At 42.9% G+C, this 23,147-nt stretch overlaps 1 protein-coding gene across 3 annotated transcripts in view; it reads left to right on the top strand.

Annotated features, from left to right (window-relative positions):
- LOC105478468 (DNA nucleotidylexotransferase) overlaps positions 1–23,147 on the top strand; it is a 38,146-nt gene that overhangs the window by 8,084 nt on the left and 6,915 nt on the right. For all 3 annotated transcript variants that reach the window (XM_011735819.3, XM_011735818.3, XM_011735817.3), the window contains exons 2-9: positions 5,260–5,434; positions 6,157–6,285; positions 7,517–7,687; positions 9,579–9,650; positions 11,206–11,329; positions 14,918–15,050; positions 16,182–16,290; positions 21,321–21,566. In XM_011735819.3, coding sequence (XP_011734121.1) covers positions 5,260–5,434; positions 6,157–6,285; positions 7,517–7,687; positions 9,579–9,650; positions 11,206–11,329; positions 14,918–15,050; positions 16,182–16,290; positions 21,321–21,566 — 1,159 coding nt within the window. The remainder of the gene's footprint in view (positions 1–5,259; positions 5,435–6,156; positions 6,286–7,516; positions 7,688–9,578; positions 9,651–11,205; positions 11,330–14,917; positions 15,051–16,181; positions 16,291–21,320; positions 21,567–23,147) is intronic.

Genomic DNA, 23,147 nt, shown 5'->3' with positions numbered 1-23,147 from the left:
GACTTTCCCTGGAACACAAGCTCTGGGACCCCAGAGCCTCATATAAGACATTGGAGCCTCGTCTCAGACCGCATAAAGTTGCTTGGATCCCCAGTCCCTAGTTGCGCTGAGCCCACCTTTCCAGCCATCCTCACCAAGGTTGCAGAATGTAGAAGCACAGGGAACATCAGCATCTCAGCAGAACAATACAGGACAGAGGGATCACCCAGCCAAGCCTGCCTGAAGTCCTGACCCACAAAATTGTGAGATATAATAAAATAGTTGCCTTTTTAAGCCATTATATTTTGGGATCATTGGTTATGCAACAGTAGATAACGAAAACAGACTGACTCTATCAGAATCACCAACGGAGCTTGTCAAAATGCATATTCCTGGGCCCCAGGTGCAATTCCCCAGGGATTCTGAAGTCTGGTAATGGGACCCAGTAACCTCAATTTTAACCTAGCTTCCTGGATGTCTCTGGTAGACACTAGAGTTTGAGAGACATTCCTTTAGAGCTATTAATTCATTCATTCATCTATCTAGTCTACCATCATCTTTTTACCATTACTACAAATCTGGCCATGTGTTGGGCTCCAGGGATAACCCAGAGACCATGCCACTCTCTCTGCCCTCAGGGACACCAAGGACCAAGCTGGGCACCTGACAGTCAAGCACTAGTTGAAGGAGGAGACCCTGAATCTTCTTCCCTGTAGGAGGCTGAGGGACCAATCCCAGTTCCCTCAGAACTGCTATAATTGGTTCAAGACCTCCCAAACTCAGTCCAATGCATTAACAATTGGTCATGGCCAAGAAATTAGGAGAAGATGGAATTCACTGATATTTCAGGAATAGCCGTCTCAGCAGAACCTTGGGATCTCTGAGGTTGAGGTTGGCTACCTGACGGTTTCTGTCACCTTTTATTATAAGAAGGAAGCCAGGGTCTCTATGGGCAAGGTAGAAACAACTTCAGCCCCAATCACAGATTTATTTGTCCTTGAAAATGACATTCATGTATATTTTCCCCCAAGTAGAAAAGTGACCATAGATAGTTCATTACAGAAAATGAGAAAATACAGAAAAGCATTTCAAACAAGCAAACAAAGCCCCCCTCAGGCATCTAACCACAGTCTAGCAGAACGTTAAGAGGCTGCTTGAGTCAGGCACACCTGGGTTTGAACCCCAGCTAAATGTAAGCTCCCCCAGGCTTGGTTTTCTCCTCTGTGACTATATTGCCTACTGTGCAAGGCTGTTGTGAGGATTAAGTAGGAATATCTGCACGTGTGTATGTCGTTACCATTATCTTTGCTAATAGTCAGGGGAGTATTTCTTTCTAGTCTGATTCCCTTTATATGCCAGTATTTATTGTTGGTTACTTTATAGTGCCTTGAGCCCCCTCCCCTCTGTACCCCCCAGCATTCTAATGTCCCCATCAGAGGCAGGGCTGTGTCCAAAGGAATCCTAGGTGAAGAGATGGTGGCGATGGACTAGCAGGGTAGGAGTGGATGATGAGAGGCCAGAATTTGGATGATGAGTCCAGGGCTCCCCCTTGGCTCATCCAACTCCCTCGGAGGTTTAGGGAAAACCCAGAGCCCAGAGAGCCTGACAGCTTCCCTGTGGCTGCTCCGTCTTGATGTGTGGCTATGGCAGCTGTTCTTTCAGATTTTCTGGGGCAGTGCTACATGTCCTGTAGTCTAGTTTAGTCCATATAATATTGTACATAAAATAGCAAAACATAAATTCTATGTGGCAGCAGCAAGGCAATACATTTACTGGTGTTATATAGGAGGTGCTATTCCATCTGTATTTCTGCCCTTGGGAGGAAATCAGTTTTCTTATTATTATGATACCCATCCAGATGTTGTGCCTCTGCAACAGGAGGAAGTGAGCAGCTCCCTCCTTTTCCAAATAACACAAAGCAATGGATGGCCAAACACACAGACTTTGATGAGAACAGCTATAAGATCGAATCCCTGCTCCACCAACTAATTATTCACTGGGAGAAATTTTTAACGTCTCCAAGTTCATCTCTTCCCATTTTTTTTTTTTTTTTCTGAGATGGAGTTTTGCTCTGTCACCCAGGCTGGAGTGCAGTGGCACGATCTCAGCTCACTGCAACCTCTGCCTCTCGGGTTCAAGTGATTCTTCTGCCTCAGCCTCCCAAGTAGCTGGGACTACAGGTGTGTTCCAGCACACCCGGCTAATTTTTTATATTTTTAGTAGAGACAGGGTTTCACTGTGTTAGCCAGCATGGTCTTGATCTCCTGACCTCATGATCCGCCCGCCTTGGCCTCCTAAAGTGCTGGGATTACAGGCGTGAGCCACCACACCTGGCCTGACTTTTTGGTTTTTGTGTGTGCTTAAGATTATTGTTGCTGTTTTGTTTTGTTTGCTAGTTGCTTAATGAACAGGAATTGGGAGTTTCAATCAGAGTCTTCCTTCATATGATGTACAGCCTGTCATCCGCAAATTTGCTTGTATTAATTAAGAAATGCATGTGGTTCTCACCCAACAATGTGAGCGCGGACATTCCCACACTGTCTCGGAGAATCCCAGAAGAAGACGCAGTAGAGGGGAGTGGTAAGAGCGTAGGTGGTGAGGGGTCCTCTTTGGCATACACTTCTCCCTCTCAGGGTTAGGCAAAACTCTACTTATTGTAATAATATTATAATAAATAAGAATATATCATAAGTATAATAATATAATAATAATGTTTTCCTCCAAAGGGCAGAAATATAGATGGAATAACAATTCCTATTAATCCTTGATCCAAAGAATCCTTCAGGAATTTTATTATACATAAATTTTGGAACAATGTGGATCTAGAATAGGGAAGCAGTCATCCATCTTCCTTTAATTCTTGTACAGCGTTGCTTTGCCACGACTTATTTCTGCTTGGGCCTGCTGCACATCCTGCCGTCCAGATGGTCTCAGCTCTGACCCCAGCCCCCACATCTCTCTGAGCACCAACCTCAGATCCCAACTGTCAACCAGATATTTTAATTTGGATCTCCTGCTGTCCTTCAAATGCAGCATGCCTGAAATAAACCTCAATTCCACTGCTCCACCCCTTCCCCCAAAGAGATGCAACTTCCTAAATCTCAATTTCTACCAAAAGTGCCATTACCTTACTGTGATGAATATGCTGGAGTACTATTTGACTCCCTCCCCGACTTCATCTTTCATAGGTAAGCTGATGCAGATGTGCACCATATTTCTCCTCTGCCTCCCTGTGCCAGACTGGGTTAAAATCATCTCACACTTACACTATCGTTTCATCTTCCTAAGTAGCTCCCCAACCCTCCCTACCCCATTATGCTCCCCTCCAAATCACTGTTATGTACCAGACTCATCTTTTAAAATAACACTGTAGTGCCATCAATGTTCTGCTCACAAAAGCCTTCATTGACTCCACAACCCCAGAAAATAAGATCAAACCTCAACAGGCTTCTAAGACCCTCTAGAACGTAGTTGTCCCTACCAATTCAGCTGCATCTACAATTACTTCCCAATATAAACTCTCCACTCCAACCCAGGCCATTCTCCTTCCTGTCCTTCTGGCTGGCCCCTGACCCTTTTCTTCCAGGAGAACCCTAAGTTCTGCCTGTTAGGTGTGTCATTCAGGACTAGACACAAAACAGCTCTTCCACCAACCAGCTGCCTCTCCCAGCTCACACCATGTTCTTTTCCTTCTCTGAACATGGCAGATCTTCATGCCTCATGTCTTGTCATAATTCACACCATAAGCCATCTGTTTCATATACCATACTAATGTCCAGGAACTTCCTTTGTCTTCTTTGGTACCCAACCTCGTCCTACTACCATCACCACCACCACTATCACAAGGAATCTAGCGTTGTGCATATAATAGTAAATTAAAAAATACCTCATGAATCAGATTCTATCAAAAAAAGAAGATGGAGAAAGAGGAAATCAAGGAAACAAAATAGGAGGAGAAAGAGAAAATATTGCTGTGTTTTCTCTTTGATGCCTGGGTATGCTGTGTGCTCATGCTATTGCTCAGATTTACAGACTATTTGAACTGAAAGGATCTTAAAAATCACTGAGTGCAATAATATAAGGCTGACCATGAAGACTTATTAAAAACTAGAAATAACGTATCTGGCCCAGAAAAAAACAATAAAAAAGATGAGCATCATTTGCCAGCTGTGTGACCTTTAGAATGTCACTTGACCTCTCTGTTCCTCAGTTTCCTCATTTTTGAAGTGTGAATGATGTAACGCTTATTGAGGAGCCAAATGAGATGCTGTAGGTAAAGCACTTGGCCAATGCCTTAAACATGGTAAGTGCTAAGTACCTGCTAAGAAGAAGATCCCTGTCCAGGCTTTGAAAACATGTAAAGCAAAATTTCTTGAAGGCTGGTTATAAATAATTAATTTATTATTAATAATAAACTGTGAGAACATTTAATGGGGTGTTTCTATGGTCTCAATATTTGTGTCACCCCAAAATTCATAAATTGAAACCTAATCCCCAAGGCGATGATATTAGAAGGTGGGGCCTTTGGGAGGTGAGTAGGTTATGAGGGCTCCACCTAGTGGATGAGATTAATGTCCTTAAATACGAGGCCCGAGAGAGCTGCCTTCCCCTTCTGCTATGTGAGGACACATAGCGGGTGCCATCTATGAAGAATGGCCCTTCACTGGACACCAGATCTGCCGACCCCTTGATTGTGGACTTCCCAGCCTCCAGAACTGTGAGCAATAAGTTTCTGTTGTTTATAAATTACTCAGTCTAAGGTATTTTGTTAAAGCAGCCTAAGTGGATTAAGACAGTTGCTTAATCCATGTAAGAATAGCTACATCTGTACCTATTTCTATGTTTACTTTGGATCATGATATAAAACGTATTTCTAACTGTGGGTCACAGTCAAACAAGTTTGAAAGCCGTTGGATTATTAAAGTCCTCCACTAGTAAAAACGGAGCAGCATGCCAAAACCTCATGTGGAATGCTAGGTGCTACTTTAAGAGCAATTTCATCTTCCATCTTCTCTAGACCTTGGTTTTCCATCAACACCTCAGTCCTGCTAATGTTGTCTTTATTTTTCATGCATCTGACATGTAATCCAGACCACTGTTGCCACACTAATTAATGTAGAAAGAATTCACTTGCATGCAGGCCTAAATTCTCCAACCTATGGTTAGGTCTAGCATGTGTCTTTCTCCAGCAGATGAAATGCTCAGAAACCTTGAGGAAAGAGGAGAGCTTCTGATTTTTGAAAGATGCTTCAACGGGTAACTCTGTCTTGCATTTTGCAGTGATTCTGTCACCCACATTGTAGCAGAGAACAACTCGGGTTCAGATGTTCTGGAGTGGCTTCAAGTACAGAAAATACAAGTTAGCTCACAACCAGAACTCCTTGATGTCTCCTGGCTGATAGAATGTATAGGAGCAGGGAAACCGGTGGAGATGACAGGAAAACACCAGCTTGTTGTAAGTGTCATGGGTGTGATTTTCACTGTTCTTTGCTTGATGGTTAAGAACATAAGCTTAGAATCAACAGAGTTGGGGTAAACCCTAGATTCTCTGCTTACTTCCTGTGTGACCTTGGGCAAGTCACTTAGCTTTACAAAGCTTCAGTTTCTTCCTTTATAACATGACATAACAATAATGCCAGCCTCACAAAATGGTCATGAAGATTAGAATAATATACATGTAAAGCACTTAACACAGTGTGTTAAGTATAGTAGGCACCTTATGAATGGTAGCTATTTTCCTGAATGCATTTATACACAAATATTTCAAAATATTTAAGCCTTGATATTCTGGCAGCCAGAAAAGCAGGAGATTCCTTTTTTTCTCTTACTGTGATCATTCAGAAAACAAAAGAAAACAAAACAAAAAATTAAGCTCTCAATTCCAAATATTTGAGCAATTGTGCTAGAATCTTTGGGAAGAGGGGTTGGACCATAAGTACATAAGTTCATAGAAAAGGAAGGTTATATTTAATTGATAGGTCTTTTCATGTTTTTTTTTCAGATTTCAAAAAAATACATGTTGATAATAGCAAGTTCAAATATTAGAGATGTATATAACATAAATTTTGAGTCTCCTATAATTTTATCCTCCAACCACAGACAACTACTTCCAAATTTTTCCATATATATTATTACTATTAATTTTTATTGAAAATGGATGCTTATGCATTTGTTTAGGTGAGAAGAGACTATTCAGATAGCACCAATCCAGGCCCCCCGAAGACTCTACCAACTGCTGTACAAAAGATCTCCCAGTATGCGTGTCAGAGAAGAACCACTTTAAACAACTGTAACCAGATATTCACGGTAACAGGACTTGACATCAACACCCAGGGCAAATGAAGGGCTTGCAGCTTCTTTCCATGGAGCCACAAATTAAATTATAAATTTTTTTGAAAACTTGGGAAAGTTTTCCTCCCACCTACCCACAGCCCTAGCCTGATCTCTGATCCTTCTATCCTTCTTTCTATCAAGAATGGGTCTCCTTTCTTCCGGAAATGGACAAATACATTTAGGTTATATTCTTTACAGACAGCAGATTACTATTTACAGAGAGCTGTCATTAATGGGCACAACACTTTGTCAAAGGCAAATATTCTGAAAAAACAAATATTGGAATTAGTTCAAAACATAGTAAGAGTAAATTACATAGAAATGGTAACAATGCATCAACAGCCTTTGCTGGGAAACCAAAAAATTGAGCAAACCTAGATTCCAGCCTTTCTGATATTCACTAGTTTGGGCAAGTCAATTTCTCTCTCTGAGCCTGTTTCCTCATCTATTCAAAAAGAAATTGGATAGATCATATCTAAAGCTCCACTCAGGCCTCAGATTGGTCATGGTGTTTTGAACGGCCCTGGCCCTAAAAGCTCACAACTGCTTGTCTGTTAGCCTAGAGTCAGTGGTTAGCTGGATGAAACATGTAGTAGTAGATCAATACAGAGCTTTTCATTTCTAGACTTCCAGCTCTATGTCTGTGTTGGAAAGACCAAGAAATTGTAGTTAATGGATATGCCGAGCATGAGATCACACAGCTGCAGCTGCTTCCTCCCCTGCTAGAAATGCAAACATGCCCTACCTTAAGTAATCCTGGCTCTGGGTCAGTGTGCCTATGACTAAACTCATTCATTCAACAAGCCTGTGTTAAGCGCTGTGTTTTACCGGGATGCTCAGTGATCAAGGCAGAATTCTAGCCACAGGCTAGTGGGAAGATAGTACAGAAGGAGGGATTATGCTGAGTCACGACTAGCAAGATGCTGTGAGCACCAAAGCACTCTTTAGTTAAATCATCTGTGAATGTTTAAAGGCAGTGTACTCCAAGTTTCTGTATAATGCACTCTGGTACCTGTCTTTTCAATTCAACTTTACTCCATGACACAATAGAGGAATACAAGGGTATGGGAAACCCCATCCTGACCTAGAAGGAAACACTCAAGTAGTATTCCAATATTTAAAGGAGAGCAAGAGGCCTTTGTGAGTGACCACTGACTCAGGGGCTTGGAAGCAGATCTCTTGCTTATCTGGTTTTATCCTTTAGGATGCCTTTGATATACTGGCTGAAAACTGTGAGTTTAGAGAAAATGAAGACTCCTGTGTGACATTTATGAGAGCAGCTTCTGTATTGAAATCTCTGCCATTCACAATCATCAGTATGAAGGACACAGAAGGAATTCCCTGTCTGGGGTCCAAGGTGAAGTGTATCATAGAGGTAAGGGTGAAATGGGATTTGTCCCACTTCCCAATTGGTAGGTGGGGAGGGGGGAGAGAGAGATGTAGCTAACAGATTTTCCTGTCAAGTATGTAGATGTGGTGTACATCACAAATTTTCCTTTATACACGTTCCTCTCGCTCTCCTGTTTCTGTGTGTGTGTGTGTGTGTATATATATATATATATATATATATATATATATATATATATATATATATATATATATATATATAAAGTGAATATCCTAGTCACATGGCACCAAAATACATTAGTGGTGGCAGGTGTCAGAGTTACTGATAGTGAATCCGTTCAGGTCTGCAGCAACCCTAATTATTGCTTCTGCAGAAGAAAGAATTCGACTGAGGGGCATAAGGCAGGAAAAGAGACTGAGGCAAGTTTCAGAGCAGGAGTGGAAGTTCATTAAAAAGCTTTAGAGCAGGAAAGAAAGGAAAGTACACTTGGAAGAGACCCAAGTGGGCAACTTGGAGGGCAAGTGCAGCGTTTGACCTTTTGACTTGGGGTTTTATACACTGGCATACTTCCGGGGTCCTGCATCCCTTTTCCCATGATTCTTCCCTTAGGGTGAGTCACCCTCGTGCACAGTGCCCTCCTCGTGCTTGGGAGGGGTGCAGGCACAGTGTGTCTGCCGGAGTTGTATGCATGCTCACCTGAGGCATTCTTCCCTTTTCCAGTGGAATGCCTCAGAAAATCATACTCTGCCATTTTGTCTCTTAATGTGCATGCTCATGCCCACTCACCCAATTCCTGAGATTTTACTGGAAGCTGCTGATTACCAATTTCAAGTGTTTTTATCTATTGGGAAATTGCTTCTCCCTGGCACCAGCTGTGACCAATTATCATTTTATAGTGTGATAACTGCCAGACTATCAGGGAATTACCTCTCTCTAGCACCAGCTGCAACCAATTATCATTTTAGAGCCATAGTGTGATAACTGCTGGACCATCACCTGATGGTCGCCTGACATTCCTGGTTGGGAGCGGGGAGCCCTCTCCTGCTCCGCTCATGCCCGACTAGCTACCTACTGTAACATATAGATAGAGGCATGTTATGTATAATCCATACCCTAATATTATCATAGCTGGGGTTACATGGAGCCAGCTAGTGGAAACAGAACTCTCCCATATTGTTATTAATCACAGTGAAAGACTCAAGTGACTTACAAGCTTGACAGCAGGGAAATGGTCTGATTTCAAACAGTGGCTGCGTGGAGGACCTCAGTTCCACCTGGGGGCGCCACCTTAGAGCAGCGGTGCATTTGACATCAAGTGGAGTTGGTTCTACATCTCTCCAGGGAGAGTGCTGGAGGTTGTGCTTATTTATTGAACGGTGTTTAGGGATTCCCCAGCAAAGCAAGTCGGTCATCTGGTAGTAAGTTTCTATATAGTCAAGTGCAAGGTATATTATTTAAGGACAATTATCCCAACTCTACTCAGAGGAGGGGGGCTCTGAGCTAGATATCACAAGGGCTTGAATGTAGATTGGCTTTTTGGTGGGTCCAAAATTAACCTTCTCAATGGAAAAGTCTTCTTATTTCAGTGGTCATATTCATTGAAGAGAAAATTATCACCAATATTTGGACATACATTTTTCAGCAAAGATTTTGGTTTGGAATTCTGTAGATCTGGACCCTAACCATTTGTATCTTTGTTCCTAAGGATCATAAAGGGGTCCTTGGATATATGATGAGCTAGCATTTTCAAGATTATAGAGAAATGTCTTGTTTTCTCCAGATCAGTTAAGGAAATACCCCAGGATGCGATGCATGCACATTTCATGAGAAACCAAGCAACTAGATCCATGAATTTGAGAGTCTTACACAGTAATTGTCTAACATCACTAATTTAAAGTATTTTTCAACTGTCCACTAGGAGATTATTGAAGATGGAGAAAGTTCTGAAGTTAAAGCTGTGTTAAATGATGAACGATATCAATCCTTCAAAGTAAGTTATTTTACATATATTTATTGAAAATGGCTTTTCAGTTAATCTTATTACTTATTCTGGCTGGTTGTATTAGTCAGCTTGGGCTACAATAACAAAGTACAGAGATGGGTTGGCTTAAACAACAGGAATTTATTTTCTCACCATTCTGGAGGCTGAAAGTTCTGGATCAAGATGTCAGCAGGGTCAGTTTCTGGTGAGGGTTCTCTTTCTGGCTTCTTGCTGTGTCCTCACATGCTCCCCTGCTCACATGGCAAGAGAGAGAGCAAGAACAAGCAATCTTTCTGGTGTCATAAAGATACTAATCCAGGGCCAGGCACCATAGCTCATGCCTGTAATCCAAGCATTTTGGGAGGCCCAGGCAGGTGCACTTGAAGCCAGGAATTTAAGACCAGCTTGGCTAACGTGGTGAAACCCCATCTTTACTAAAAAATATGAAAATTAGCCAGGTGTGGTGGGGGATGCCTGTAATTCCAGCTACTTGGGAGACTGAGACATGAGAAAAACTTGAGTCTGGGAGGCAGAGGTTGCAGAGAGCTGAGGTTGCGCCACTGTACTCCAGGCTGGGTGATAGAGTGAGACTGTCTCAAAAACAAAACAAACAAAAAGACACTAATCCCATCATGAGAGCCCCACTCTCATGACCCCAAAGGCCCTGTCTTAAATACCATCATACTGGGGATTAGGACTTCAACCTACAAATTGAGTTGGGAGGGGGAATTCAGTCCATAGCTTTGCTCTAGGAAGAAAATGCCTAAATAAATTCAGGTGCCGAGATAATTGCCATGCTATGGTGATGTACAAATTGCCTTACCCTCCAAGAGTCTGTCACTCATGGGTACAAACATCATGGGACATGAGGACCACGGGGGGTTGGTGGGGACAGGACAGAACTGCTCTTAAAGAGCAGATTTGTGTCTGAAAATCTCCTTACTGCCTCTCCATTTAGTTGGAAGCAGGGTTTATTACCTCCCAATTTTCCCTGCCTTAGAGCTCCAGGTGGAAGGGACTTCCACCAGTCTCTTTCATTGCAAAAGTGATGTACAGGCCTAAAATATGGCCATGAGCAGGAGCACAGGCTTGGAGTGTAAATAGACCGGGGTTTAAGTTTGGGCTGTGCCACTTCTCACCTGTGTGATGGTGGAGAAACTATATAACCTATAGGAGCATCTCTTTTCAAAATGTGAGGGTACCTATGCAGAGCATGAGTGTCGGTAAGAGACCCAGCAAAGTGGAGAGCCCTATAGAGATACTGTATCACTCATGGACAGCACAGGCAGGCCATCAATTAGACTATACCTAAGCTCTGCACAAGTGCCGGAACCTGCTTGTTACTTCTGTTTCATTTTGTAATGCCACATGTCAAGAAAGGACTCATCTGAAACAAAAATGCCCTTAAAATGACCATCACCCACCTGCTTGTCATATTCAGGAGGAACTAGGTCAAAGATTGCTTATACTTTTTCTTCATTGCCTGAGACCTAGAAAGGGTCATGACTCGGATGTCATAATGATTATTTTAGAGACTGATAGCATGCCTTTCCCTCCATTTTAGCTCTTTACTTCTGTATTTGGAGTGGGGTTGAAGACTTCTGAGAAGTGGTTCAGGATGGGTTTCAGAACTCTGAGTAAAGTAAGGTCGGACGAAAGCCTGAAATTTACACGAATGCAGAGAGCAGGTAAATTCTCTCCTAAAAGTCATTGTTGCTATGGGCTGGTCGGGTCGTGGTGGAGCTCTAAGTCAGTTACACTGCAACTCCAATCTGGGAGAGCTGGGACACTTCTTTGATGTCTGTTGATGCTTGGATCTAAATCCTAGCTCCAGCAGTTTCCAGTTGTGTGATCTTGAGCAAGTTAGTTAAAATCTTTGAACCTTAGTTACCTAATCTATAAAAAGGAGATAACATTGATACTTAGCTGGGAAGTCAATCAGATAATGCAGGCAATGCCTCAGCACTGTGTCTGGCACGGAGCAAAGGCACCCTCCACGGTGGCTATTGGTGGTCCTTCATCCAAATGTCAAGCCAGGTTGTGCTGCTGATCTGGTACTTACTGACTCTTCTGGACATTGGGTCCTGGCTGTCTCCCTGGGTAAGAGTTGTGGGTGAAGAGTCAAAGACAGAAGGGTTGGCTGCTTGAACAAACTAGAGCTGTTGCCTGGCACAAATGTGAAGATGCTCTAGAAACTGTAAAACACCAGGAAAATAGAAGGGAAGTGGTGGAAATGTAGGCACAGGGTTGATGTACCCAACCAAGACTCTTTAGCCTAAGAGAAGACTATGGTGGGACATGAGTGCTGTCATCACCCACCTGAAAGCCTGGCAGGGCCTCTCAGAGGTTGAAGGTAGCCTGGTCACTTCCATTTATGAGGCTCCCAGTGAGTTTTTTAAAAATGAAGGGATGGCAATATAGTGTCAAAAAAATTGTGTGTTTAAAAAAAATGTTTACTTTTAACAGGCAATAAAAATACAACACAGTTGTGATTCAAAAGGAGTCACAGCCACAGTCCCCAGCACCATGGCTCCTAGAGTTATAGAGAATAAAGTCATAATTTTTTTTTATTTTTATTTTTTTGAGACAGGTTCCCACTCTTTTGCCCAGGCTGAAGTACAGTGGTGTTATCAAGGCTCACTGCAACCTCTGCCTCTTGGGCTCAAGTGATCCTCCCACCTCAGCCTCCCAAGTAGCTAGGACCACAGGTGTGCACCACTACACCCAGCTAATTTTTTGTAGAAATGGGGCTTCACCATGTTGCCCAGGCTGGTCCTGAATTCCTGGGCTCAAGCCATCCACCTGCCTTGGCCTCCCAAAGTGCCCAGATTACGGGTGTGACCCACCACACCTGGCCCCAGATTTTTAATGATGTGAAAGTAAGAAAATCTGTTGCCAGAGAAGACCAGGAGAAAAAGGTAGACAGAGATTTTCTGTTTAAGTAGCGACAAAAACAAACAAATAAACAAAAACAAGCAATGGTATAGGAAGCAAATCAAATCGTGGTAGGTCCTATCAGTGATACTACAGAAGACCCCTGCTCATTTTTTTGTAAAGTTGCTCATCTTTGAAAGATTGCTGATAATACAATGCCACATAGGAAATAAAAGAGTCTAAGAAAAAAAGATCCAGTATTTATATTCTAGGACCCTGAAAGCACACGTTTAATAAGCATGATTTACACCAGTTCTCAAGATGCCATTCAAAATAAATTTAAATAAGTATTAAATATAAGTAGCAAGTAAGTGGTTTGGAATGATGAGTAAAGACTCTCAATGCTTAGAGAGAAATTGGGAGGCAATACAGTGTTTCACTTGGATGAAACCCTTATCAAATGACGTCCAGTGTTCTCAGGAACTAAGGGCTTCCAATTCCCCAGCTTTGTAAACTGGATTTTTGCTCTTCCTATTGAGCTTTTCCAACCCTTTGAATGAAGCAGCTTTATTCATTTAGTCAATCAGTGATTTCCATCGAACTGTTTAATGCTACCAGTTCTAGGCAGAAATCAAGGAATGCCCTCCCACTATACTTATACCCCCACAAGTGGTTATAGGCACCCCTTGGAGCAGCACTACACTGAATGGAATTGTCAATGGGAATAGCTTAGAATACTGTGAAGGGTAAGCTAATTGAACACATTGAAAGGACAATTCATGGGTCAGATGGATAACCTGATTAAGTTTTACTTATATTTGCACTTGATTGCAGGTCCCTGAGGTTTGAGCATGCACATGCCACATTTGCCTTGAAAAGTCAATTTATGAACTATAGCAGCACATATTTAACCTTGTACTGTGTGATAAGTTTCCTGTAATAAGTTAGTCACCCTGCCATACCGAAAAGGAAAGCCAATTAAATTACTTTCATGGATGTCAACAAATCATCATAGTCTTACATGTTCATTCCTGATACCTGCACATCTTCTTAAAGAAATAGTTGTGAATCATGACTTTTGGATCATGTATATCACTGCATAAGCACAGGTGTTTGTGGTTACCCAGTGAGTTGTGCTTTGAATCTTAGTCATGATGACAGTTTCTGTATTAGAGCCTAATAGAACATTACTTCTTAGATCAAACTCCTCATGCTCATAAAAATGGCCATATTGCAATAATTTTTAGAAATGTGGCTTTTTTAAAAAATGAAAAAGAAGTATCAGTATTGATATAAAGAAAGTAGTGTTTCACAAGTGGTGTGGTTTGGTATTGGACACAGTTTATAGGTGTGTTCATATGAATGCCATTTTCTCTTGGTCTTGCCAGCATATTTCTGTGACTGTCCCCATTAGAGATAACATGGGAAGTTTGGCAGGGTGTGCAAGCCAAATGGCCATGCTGCTGCCTCCCTTCCACCATCCCAGGGTGAGAAACAAGGACCAATAGATTTACTCTTGTCATTTCAGAGGGCCAGTGGTAGGTGAAATTGCAAAGAAGTAGACTTAGGCTTTTCAAAAGAAAGAACTGGCGCAACAGAGTTTACAATTAGGAAATAGGCTCCTCTGGAGGTATCAGAGTTCCCCATTATTAGAGTCAAGCTTGAATGATCCCCTCTTGGAGACCCTAGATAGGAGAGCAGTGATACGGAAGCATGATTTGATGTCCCTCAGGCTCTATGGATCTAATCACCGGGCTCATCTCACCAATACTTCACCCCAATCCTTGGAGATAAGTCTCCCTTCTCCTTTGCTCTTCCCCTCCAAATCTCCCTCCATACCGCTCTGTGGGAACCACCAAGTTGTCAGCTTTTCATCATAGCAACTCTGAACTTTCATTAATTCATGCTGGTCAGGCAAAGAAGCAACAAGCTAAACCACCTAAGATATTTCCTGCCTTGCTTCAGACAGACATCTACCCTGCTCCTATTCTTGACTTTAATTTTTTAATGGATCCATCACCTTCCAACTCTAAATCTCCTCATCCCAAATCTTTACGCGTTACCTTTTAAAAAATAGTAGGACACAGCTTATTGATCAAGAAGGCTGGTTCTTCAGTAGGAAGTCAGGTCTGAACAATTTGGATTCCAGAGGGATGTGAAATATTGTCTCCTTCTTAGGAAATTGTAAGCCTCTCGGTTAGAAAGCAAAGAACCATTGTTACCCTGCAAAATTCACGACCAGGAGAATCACATGGATTGTTCTGTCTCTGTGGAAATGGAGTTTGGTGTTGATGCCTGCAGTCATGTTAGCTCTATTGTGGGGACAGAATCCCCTTCCACTGAGGGCTGGTTGTTTCACACGCGCATCACTCTCTTCATTGACCTGTCAAATGGCCTCTCAGGATTTCTGTATTATGAAGACCTTGTCAGCTGTGTGACCAGGGCAGAAGCAGAGGCCGTCAGTGTGCTGGTTAAAGAGGCTGTCCAGGCATTTCTTCCGGATGCTTTCGTCACCATGACAGGAGGGTTCCGGAGGTAAATAACTTTGGTGGCTTTGCCTCCTCTGCCCTAATACTTCAGTGGCTCCCTGACTTGGACAGGCATCTGAAATGGCACAAAAGGCCTTTTGTTATCTAGTGCCAGCTTCTTTCTGCAGCTTTGTCTCGTGCCCCTCACATTTCATTTCAGCAACCCCAAATGGCTTGTCATCCCCTGCACATTCAGAGCTGTTTCTTGCCTTGTTGCTTTGCTTACTCAGACTTCTGCTTTGACGGCCGTTCCTCAAATTGTCACTTGGCTGACTTCCCCTCATTTTTTAAGACTCAGTTTAGATGGCACCTCCTCCAGAAAGCCTTCCTTGACTCCCTCCTTCTCCATGCTGGATTAGAGCCCCCTCTTCCATGCTCCCTGAATACCTGCAAAGCCCTTGATCCACAGAGTTACAGTGATTTGTTCCTGTGTGTGGTTTCTCCACTAAGTTTGTAGAGCTTAGTTCTCAGCAAGACTATTGCATGATGCCTAGCACAAAGTAGGTGCTCAAGAAATCTTGGTTGAGTCAATAAATGACTGACTGAATGAATTCATGAATGAGCAAACACTTCACAGGTATGTATGTGGTTGTTGGATATTGAGGCCTACATTTCAGAAAGGGATTTCTTTCCTCCCACAGCCTCCTCCACCTCTTTCTCCAGCCCTCTTACCTGGTGGCTGCTGGCCATTCTAACAAAATAGGTTTGGGCACGGGAGAAAGTAAGAGAAGATCAAATCTAAGATAATGGCTTTACTTCATGTCACAATTCCAAGACTTCTACCTTGTAGTATGTGAATACAATGATTGGTTTGCTTGTTGTCGTGCTTGTCTCTATGTGTGTATGTGTGGCTGCATGTAGGTTTGTGTGAGTGTGTAGAATAAATAATCTTTTGTTATTTTTTGCCCAGATATACATAATCACATACATGCTACATATGACTTTTTCTGTGTCATAAATTTATTTTGTAAGGAATAGAGATGTGTAACCAAGGATATTTTGTTTCTTAAAAAAAAATGTCAAGAACCTTCTATGTTGCAAATCTTAAGCATAGGACATAGAAACAAAGGTGATTTTTTTTTTTAAATGAAGACTAAAATCTAATTGATTTCCATTTTATACTGCTTTTGAAAATTAGGGGTAAGAAGATGGGGCATGATGTAGATTTTTTAATTACCAGCCCAGGATCAACAGAGGATGAAGAGCAACAACTTTTACAGAAAGTGATGAACTTATGGGAAAAGAAGGTGAGAAGAAAGATGAAAAATACATGCACACTCTTACATTATGTTGACACTTGAATTTTGCAAATTACTTGCCTTATAATTGTGTAATGACCATCTAATCAATTCTCAATTGTTTGCAGCAGCTTATACAAAGTCATACGACCTACAATAAGATTTCCCTGTTTGGGTCCTAGAGTACATGTTATAAATATGTCCTGTATCTTGTTTATTTGTACTTACCCTATTGCCAACAGGGCCAAGGGTGGCTATGCATTTGTGTTTGACATACAGAGGCATTAAAGCACCCAAATGAAGTGAAAAGCATGCACTATAAAGACCTGGGAAATGTGAGCCAGAAAGCTGCAAGTTTGGGTGAGGGTGCAGGACTGCAAAGACTGGGATAAAATCAGTCTAAGAGGTGTTGATAGTGCCTTGAATTCTATGCTGGTCAATTGCCATCTTGACTTTGTACTGAGATGGAATGAAGGAAACTAATGAGGGCAAGCTGAGCCCTGCAGAGGTCATGGCTCAGAAGCCCCCATGTACTGCAGAGATCAGACTTGTGACAGGCCTATTGCCTGGTGGAGGAAACCAAAGTAAGCTAAGCTAACCCTGCAGCCAGAGCCACACGCAGGCCCTGACTCCTGTCTGACTCTAGTGAGAGCCTCACTTCCTAGAGAGACCAGAGGGTCCTACCCTTGGGACCTGTAGATAGGCCTGGATGGGCTGGTGTTTCTCCTCACAGCTTCATCCTTCCTGAGTAGTTTGCTTCTGTTGGGTGTGGACCAAGCTTACTGATATCCCAGAAAAGGAAGACCTCAGATAAAGTGAAAATAAAAGCTAGAAACACAACCCTAGGGCCAGGGGCACTGGAAATGAAGACTCAACTTTAGAACTAGATCCAAATTCATCTCTGAAACCATTCCCAACCCCCTCTGTCCCTCTCAGGGGAATGAACACAGGGCAGCCAGTGGCCCTAAGAGTGAACATAATAGACAAAGCCAGGGGATGGCAGCACAAGGAAGAGTCAGCGAAGTGGCCCACTGGTCTGCTCAAGATTTTGTTGATAAACTTTCTTATCAACGAAAGATTCTCATTGATAGACAAGGGAGCATGGCTTGTGGACCCTGCTAGCTGAGGCCTGGTGGGGAGTGGGCTGTGTGGCTCCGTACCTGGAGGCCCTGCAAAAATGGACCTCTCTGACCTTGTCTATAGGCACCCTCCCCTCTCCATGCCGACACTATTAAAGACTGGAATGGGGTAGGGAGATAGCAGCAGAGAGTCCTCTTTCCATTGGTCTTCCCTTAGTTTCAAGGAAGTCACACTTACTGCTGGTCCCCAAGCAGGGATGGGCATTTTATATGCAGGCGCTGCAGCAGAGGCTGATGTTAATGTAAGCACGTGGGTTTTAGAGTTGAGATTTTAAAAGCACAGCCCCGCCATTCACTAGCTATATGACTTGGGATCGGTTACTTAATCTTTCCAAGTTTCACTTGCCCCATCTATAAAACAGGGGTAACAAGCTTCTCTCATTCATTAAAGGAGCAGATTAAATGAAAGAATTAGATAAAGCGCTTGGTGCAGTATCTGATGAATGGTAAAAGCCTAACAAATGGTGCTGACTGTTATCATTATCTCTTATGCACAATTATTTGTTGGACTCTGCCTGAAAGCCTGGCACTGGGCCAGGCGAGGGGACTCAGGAGTGGGTAGGGGCTTACTCTTCCCCTTCACTCACTGACAAACATTGACAGCAGGGAGAAGCTGTGGGGCAGTTTGTAATTTGGTGTCTCAGCCCTGATTAGACCCCTGCAGCTCCAGGCCTGCCCACAACACCTCAGTTGTGGAATCGGCAGATGACTTCTTCGTATTTAATTTCCCCCTCTGCCTCACTCCCATGCCCTGCCATGCCGACCAAAAGCTGCGCTTTCCAGGTTTTAAAGTCTGTGCAGGTACACACATGCACATTCTCTCACAACATGCACAACATACGCATCCAATGTTTCAAAACACCTGTGGAGCATAGTGAATAACCAATGGTATCCGGTCGAGTCACCCATCAGATGACTCTAAATGTGATCTTTGTAGGAAACCCCTTGGTCAGGGGTGGGAGACAGGGAAGCAAAAATCTTGGAAATACTGATCTTGGGGGAAGGGCTGCCATCCCCAAAGACTCCGTTAGCCTGAGTTCTCAATGGCACCAGTGGTTCAACCCAAAGAGGGGAGGTTAAATGACTTTGGTTTTGGTTCCTGCCCAGTGGGTGAGACCTTGGGTACGGGACCGTAACTGTTCCATGGGGCCACGTCTCCAGTTCATGGAACTGCTGGGAGGTGGAATGTATTGACAGACATTGGAGGGTAAAGAATATGTTCACTTTGAGAAACTGACATGAGTTTGAATACTGGGCATTGAGTTTTCCCAGAAGGAGTTGGAGGGAATTGGAAGCAAAGGGCAGGGAAGGGATCCTGGCTAGAGAGCCTCACACTCAGCCTTGTGACCCTCCTCGGAAGGCATCTGAGACTAAATTCGGATGGAGCCTTCCTGTGGGAGGTCAAGCTGAGTGCATCTCCGTCCTGCCCTACAGCTCTCTTCCTGAGAACTGGCCGCTCTGTTCCCTGGGAAGGACGGGAGGGACGGAGAGGCAGGGAAACGCCTCCTCCTAGTCAGGAGTTTCTCAGTGTCTGGTAGGAAAAATAAAAGAACATGCTGATGTAAATATTCAGTCAACCAGTGGGTATTGATGGGGAAGCCAGAGCCCAGAGGGCTGCCCCGTAGATAGCCAGGGCTGGAGTTCTAGAGGTGGCATCAGGGGTTGTGTGCATGTTTGACAGCTGTGGCCTGCTGCAGACAACCTTCTGAACACGCAGACAGGAGCATTATATTCAAGGATGCGTTCTCAAACACCTTGCAAAATTCAAGACAAAAGCCCAATAAAGAATGGCCCATTTTTCTCTCACCCACCAAGTGACTCCACCATGTGGCAACAGGACAAGCACAGTTTACTGTGAGGAATCCAGCTTTGTGGCCTTTTTTTTTTTTTTTTTTTAAAGGGAAGGTGTGTTATTACAAATTTGGCTTTCATGTGAGACTTCTTTATATTTTTTATATCTCCTTTTTCAAATTTACATGATTGAAATTTACACAAAAGTCTGCTATTCTATACTAATTTTAGCAAGTTTCCTTAAAAAAGTAGAAATGTGTTTTCCTGAGCTGGTGATTAGAGGTTAACTAGGGCAACATCTCCCACCTCCTCCAGAGGGCCTCCCTAGCATTAGTGCTTCCCCCTTCAAATGGTGTTTGTTCTTCAAGGCGTTGAAGGGTGAAGAGTTCCCTCTATTGAGGTCAACAAAATAAAAAGTACCTTTTTGAACTGAAATAATGTCTTGTGCAGGTTTGTAGAAGAAAGACAAAGCATGACTCCTAACAATAATCAATTTACCAATGATGCTCAAAGTGTAGTCCCGGCCTGGGAACACCAGCATTGCCTGGGAATCTGTCCGAAATGCCTCCCTCACCCTCCTGCATCACTCTGGCGACAGAGCCCCGCAAACTGCACTTTAGCAAACCTTCCAAATGCTTCTGATGATAGAGCTTTTAAACATCCAACCTAAGGAGTACATGGTAACAAATCACACATCCCAGTAACTTGATGACATTATTTGAGGGTTACTTGCTGTTTTTGTTGCCAGATTTAGCAGTTGACAGCATGTTTCTCTCTCCTGTTCCCACATCTACCCTGTACCATCAGGAGCTCCCACCAAGAATGGCAACTAGATTGGTCACATCTTAGAATCACTTGTCCACTTTCTGGATAGGCAACTTTAGATGAAACGTGTCATTAACTTTATCCCACTTTCTCCAAGACAGGTGGAGTAACACTCTCATGAGAAAGAGCCTCCGAAGTGCTACCTAGAAATAGCAAGTCATCCTGCCCCAAAGTTAGACTCAGCCTCCAGCCACAACGCTTTGGGCGGGTTAAATCTAGTCATTGGTATAATATAAAGGGACACTGTCTTTGTCCATTTACATTGCTATAAAGGAATACCTGAGGCTGGGTAATTTATAAAGAAAAGACGTTTACTTGGCCTATGGTTCTGCAGGCTGTGTAAGAAGCATGACACCAAGCATCTGCTTCTGCTGAGGCCTCACGGGGCTTACAGTCATGGCAGAAGGCAAGGAGGAACTGGCAGATGCAGAGGTCACAGGGTGAGTGAGAAAGCAAGAGAAAGTGGGGAGGAGCCAGGTTCTTTGTAACCCCCAGCTTTCATGGGAGCTGACAAAGTGAGAACTCACTCATTACCATGAGGATGAGTCATTCATGAGAGATCTTCCCCTATGACCCAAAGACCTCCCATTAGGCCCCACCTCCAACACTAGGGATCAAATTTCTACATAAGGTTTAGAGGGACAAACATCCAAACTATAGCAGACACTAACTCAAAGCTGCCCTCCCCAGAAACAATATGAATTTTTATTTTATTATTTATTTATTTTTGAGATAGGGTTTTGTTCTGTCTCCCAGGCTAGTGTGCAGTGGTGTGATTATAGCTCACTGAAGCCTCAACCTTCCAGGCTCCAGGGATCCTTCCCCCTCAGCCTCCTGAGTAGCTGGGACTAGAGACACATGCCATCATACCTGGCTAATTTTTAAATTTTATGTAGAGATGAGGTCTCATTATGTCACCCAGGCTGGTCTGAAATTCCTGCAGCATGGCTTTTTGTTTATGGTTGGTTTGTTTTTAAAGGACTAAGAAGAGCCCAGAGCACTAGCTGAGGTTCAGAAGTGGAGATGGAGATTTTCTTGCAGTTTTGCCCTTAAGTGGCTTTGCCTCAGCCTCTCTCATCACTAAATTCCTTTTCTGTAAAGGGAAGATAATGCAACCACTTTCTTAGTGTTTTCTCCTAGTGTTTGCGGGTAGACCTTTAATGAAAGATCAAACACATGTTCATGTTCTGCTCAGATCTGTAAAGATTTCGTTAAGAATCCAGTATAAAATCATGGCTCCTCTTCGTCAGGGCCTTTTCCTGACACCATTCTGTTTCTTTTCAGGGATTACTTTTATATTATGACCTTGTGGAGTCAACATTTGAAAAGCTCAGGTTGCCTAGCAGGAAAGTTGATGCTTTGGATCATTTTCAAAAGTGCTTTTTGATTTTCAAATTGCCTCTTCAAAGAGTGGACAGTGACCAGTCCAGCTGGCAGGAGGGAAAGACCTGGAAGGCCATCCGTGTGGATTTAGTCATGTGCCCCTACGAGCGTCGTGCCTTCGCCCTGTTGGGATGGACTGGCTCACGGGTAAGCGCTACATGGACCCATGATATGATGTCAGCTTTCCGAAAGACGTAGGTCGAGTCTACCTGGGCCCAGGGGAGAGATGATGGCAACAGGGGCCGGGTGACAGGGAAGGGGGCAGTACCCAGAAACCTCTAAATCAAGGCATCCTGTCCACACATGGTCAAATATGACAGATTAATTTAAAACAGTTATTCCCAGTGTGTGGTCCCCAACACCAGTACCAGCAGCCTTCCCCAGGAACAGGTTAGACATGGAAATTCTTTACCCCAAACCTATGGAATCCAATCAGCCTCTCTGGAGAGTTCAGCCCGGAAATTTGTGTTTGGAAAAGGCCTCCAGGTGTTTCTGATGCAGCTCAAGTGGGAGAACCACTGAAGTACAGAAACCAGCAAGGGGGTTGAAATAGGAAGCAATTAATAAAGTGAAGAGGCAACTCACAGATTGGGAAAAAATATCTGCACATCATACATCAGATAAGGGGCCGTTATCCAGAATACACAAGGAAACCAAAAGACTCAATAACAAGAAAACAAATAACCCTGTGTAAAATGGGCAAAGGACTTGAATAGATATTTCTCGAAAGAAGACATATAAATGGCAAGCAGATATTGCCATCTTGCTTAACATCTCTAATCATCAGAGAAATGCAAATTAAAACCACAATAAGATGTTATCTCACATCTGTCAGATTGGCTATTACCAAAAACATGAAAGACAGCAAGTGTTGGTGAGGCTGGGGAGAAAAGGGAACCCTCTTATATTGTTGGTGGTGTTGTAAATTACACATTTTGGAAAATAGTATGGAAGTTCCTCAAAAAACTAAAAATAGGGCTACCGTATGATCCAGCAATCTTACTTCTGGGTATATATCCAAAGGAAACGAACTCAGTGTGTCAAAGAGAGGTCTGCACTCCTGTGTTCACTGCAGCATGATACACAATAGCCAAGATATTATATGAAAACAACCTAAGCATCCACAACAGATGAATGGATTTTTAAAATATGGTATATGCACAGTGGAGTATGACACAGCCTTTTGAAAACAGGACATTCTGTCATTTGAGACAAGATGGTTGAACCTAGAGGACATTATGTTAAGTGGAATAAGTCAGGCACAGAGAGACAAATACTGTATGATCTCGTTTCTGTATATGTAGAATCTAAAACAGTCAAATGCGTAGAAGTAGAGAATAGAATGTAGAATGGTGGTTAGCAGAGGCTGGGGGTTGAGGGCAGAAAATGGAGAGGGAAAAGGGTCAAGAAGTACACAGTCAGTAGGTGGAAGAAGCTCTGCTCTATTGCACAGTATGGTGACTATAGTTAATAAAAATGCATATTTCAAAGTAGCTAAAAGAGAGGATTTTTAATGTTCTTACCACAAAGAAATAGTAGATGTTTGAGGTTATGGTCATGCTAATTAGTCTGATTTTATCATTCTGCAATGTATATACATGTATCAAAATATCGTATTATAACCCACAAATGCATACAATTGTTATATGTTAATTAAAAATAAAATCAAGCTATAAGATTTTTTTGAAAGAATACCAGTTGATCCCAGACCTGGTTGCAAGCTCCTGC

This window comes from Macaca nemestrina, chromosome 9 (genome assembly GCF_043159975.1).
Source record: "Macaca nemestrina isolate mMacNem1 chromosome 9, mMacNem.hap1, whole genome shotgun sequence".
NCBI classification, from domain to species: domain Eukaryota; kingdom Metazoa; phylum Chordata; class Mammalia; order Primates; family Cercopithecidae; genus Macaca; species Macaca nemestrina.
Note: the sequence above shows the minus strand (reverse complement) of the source record. Positions and strands in the feature narration are given on the sequence as shown.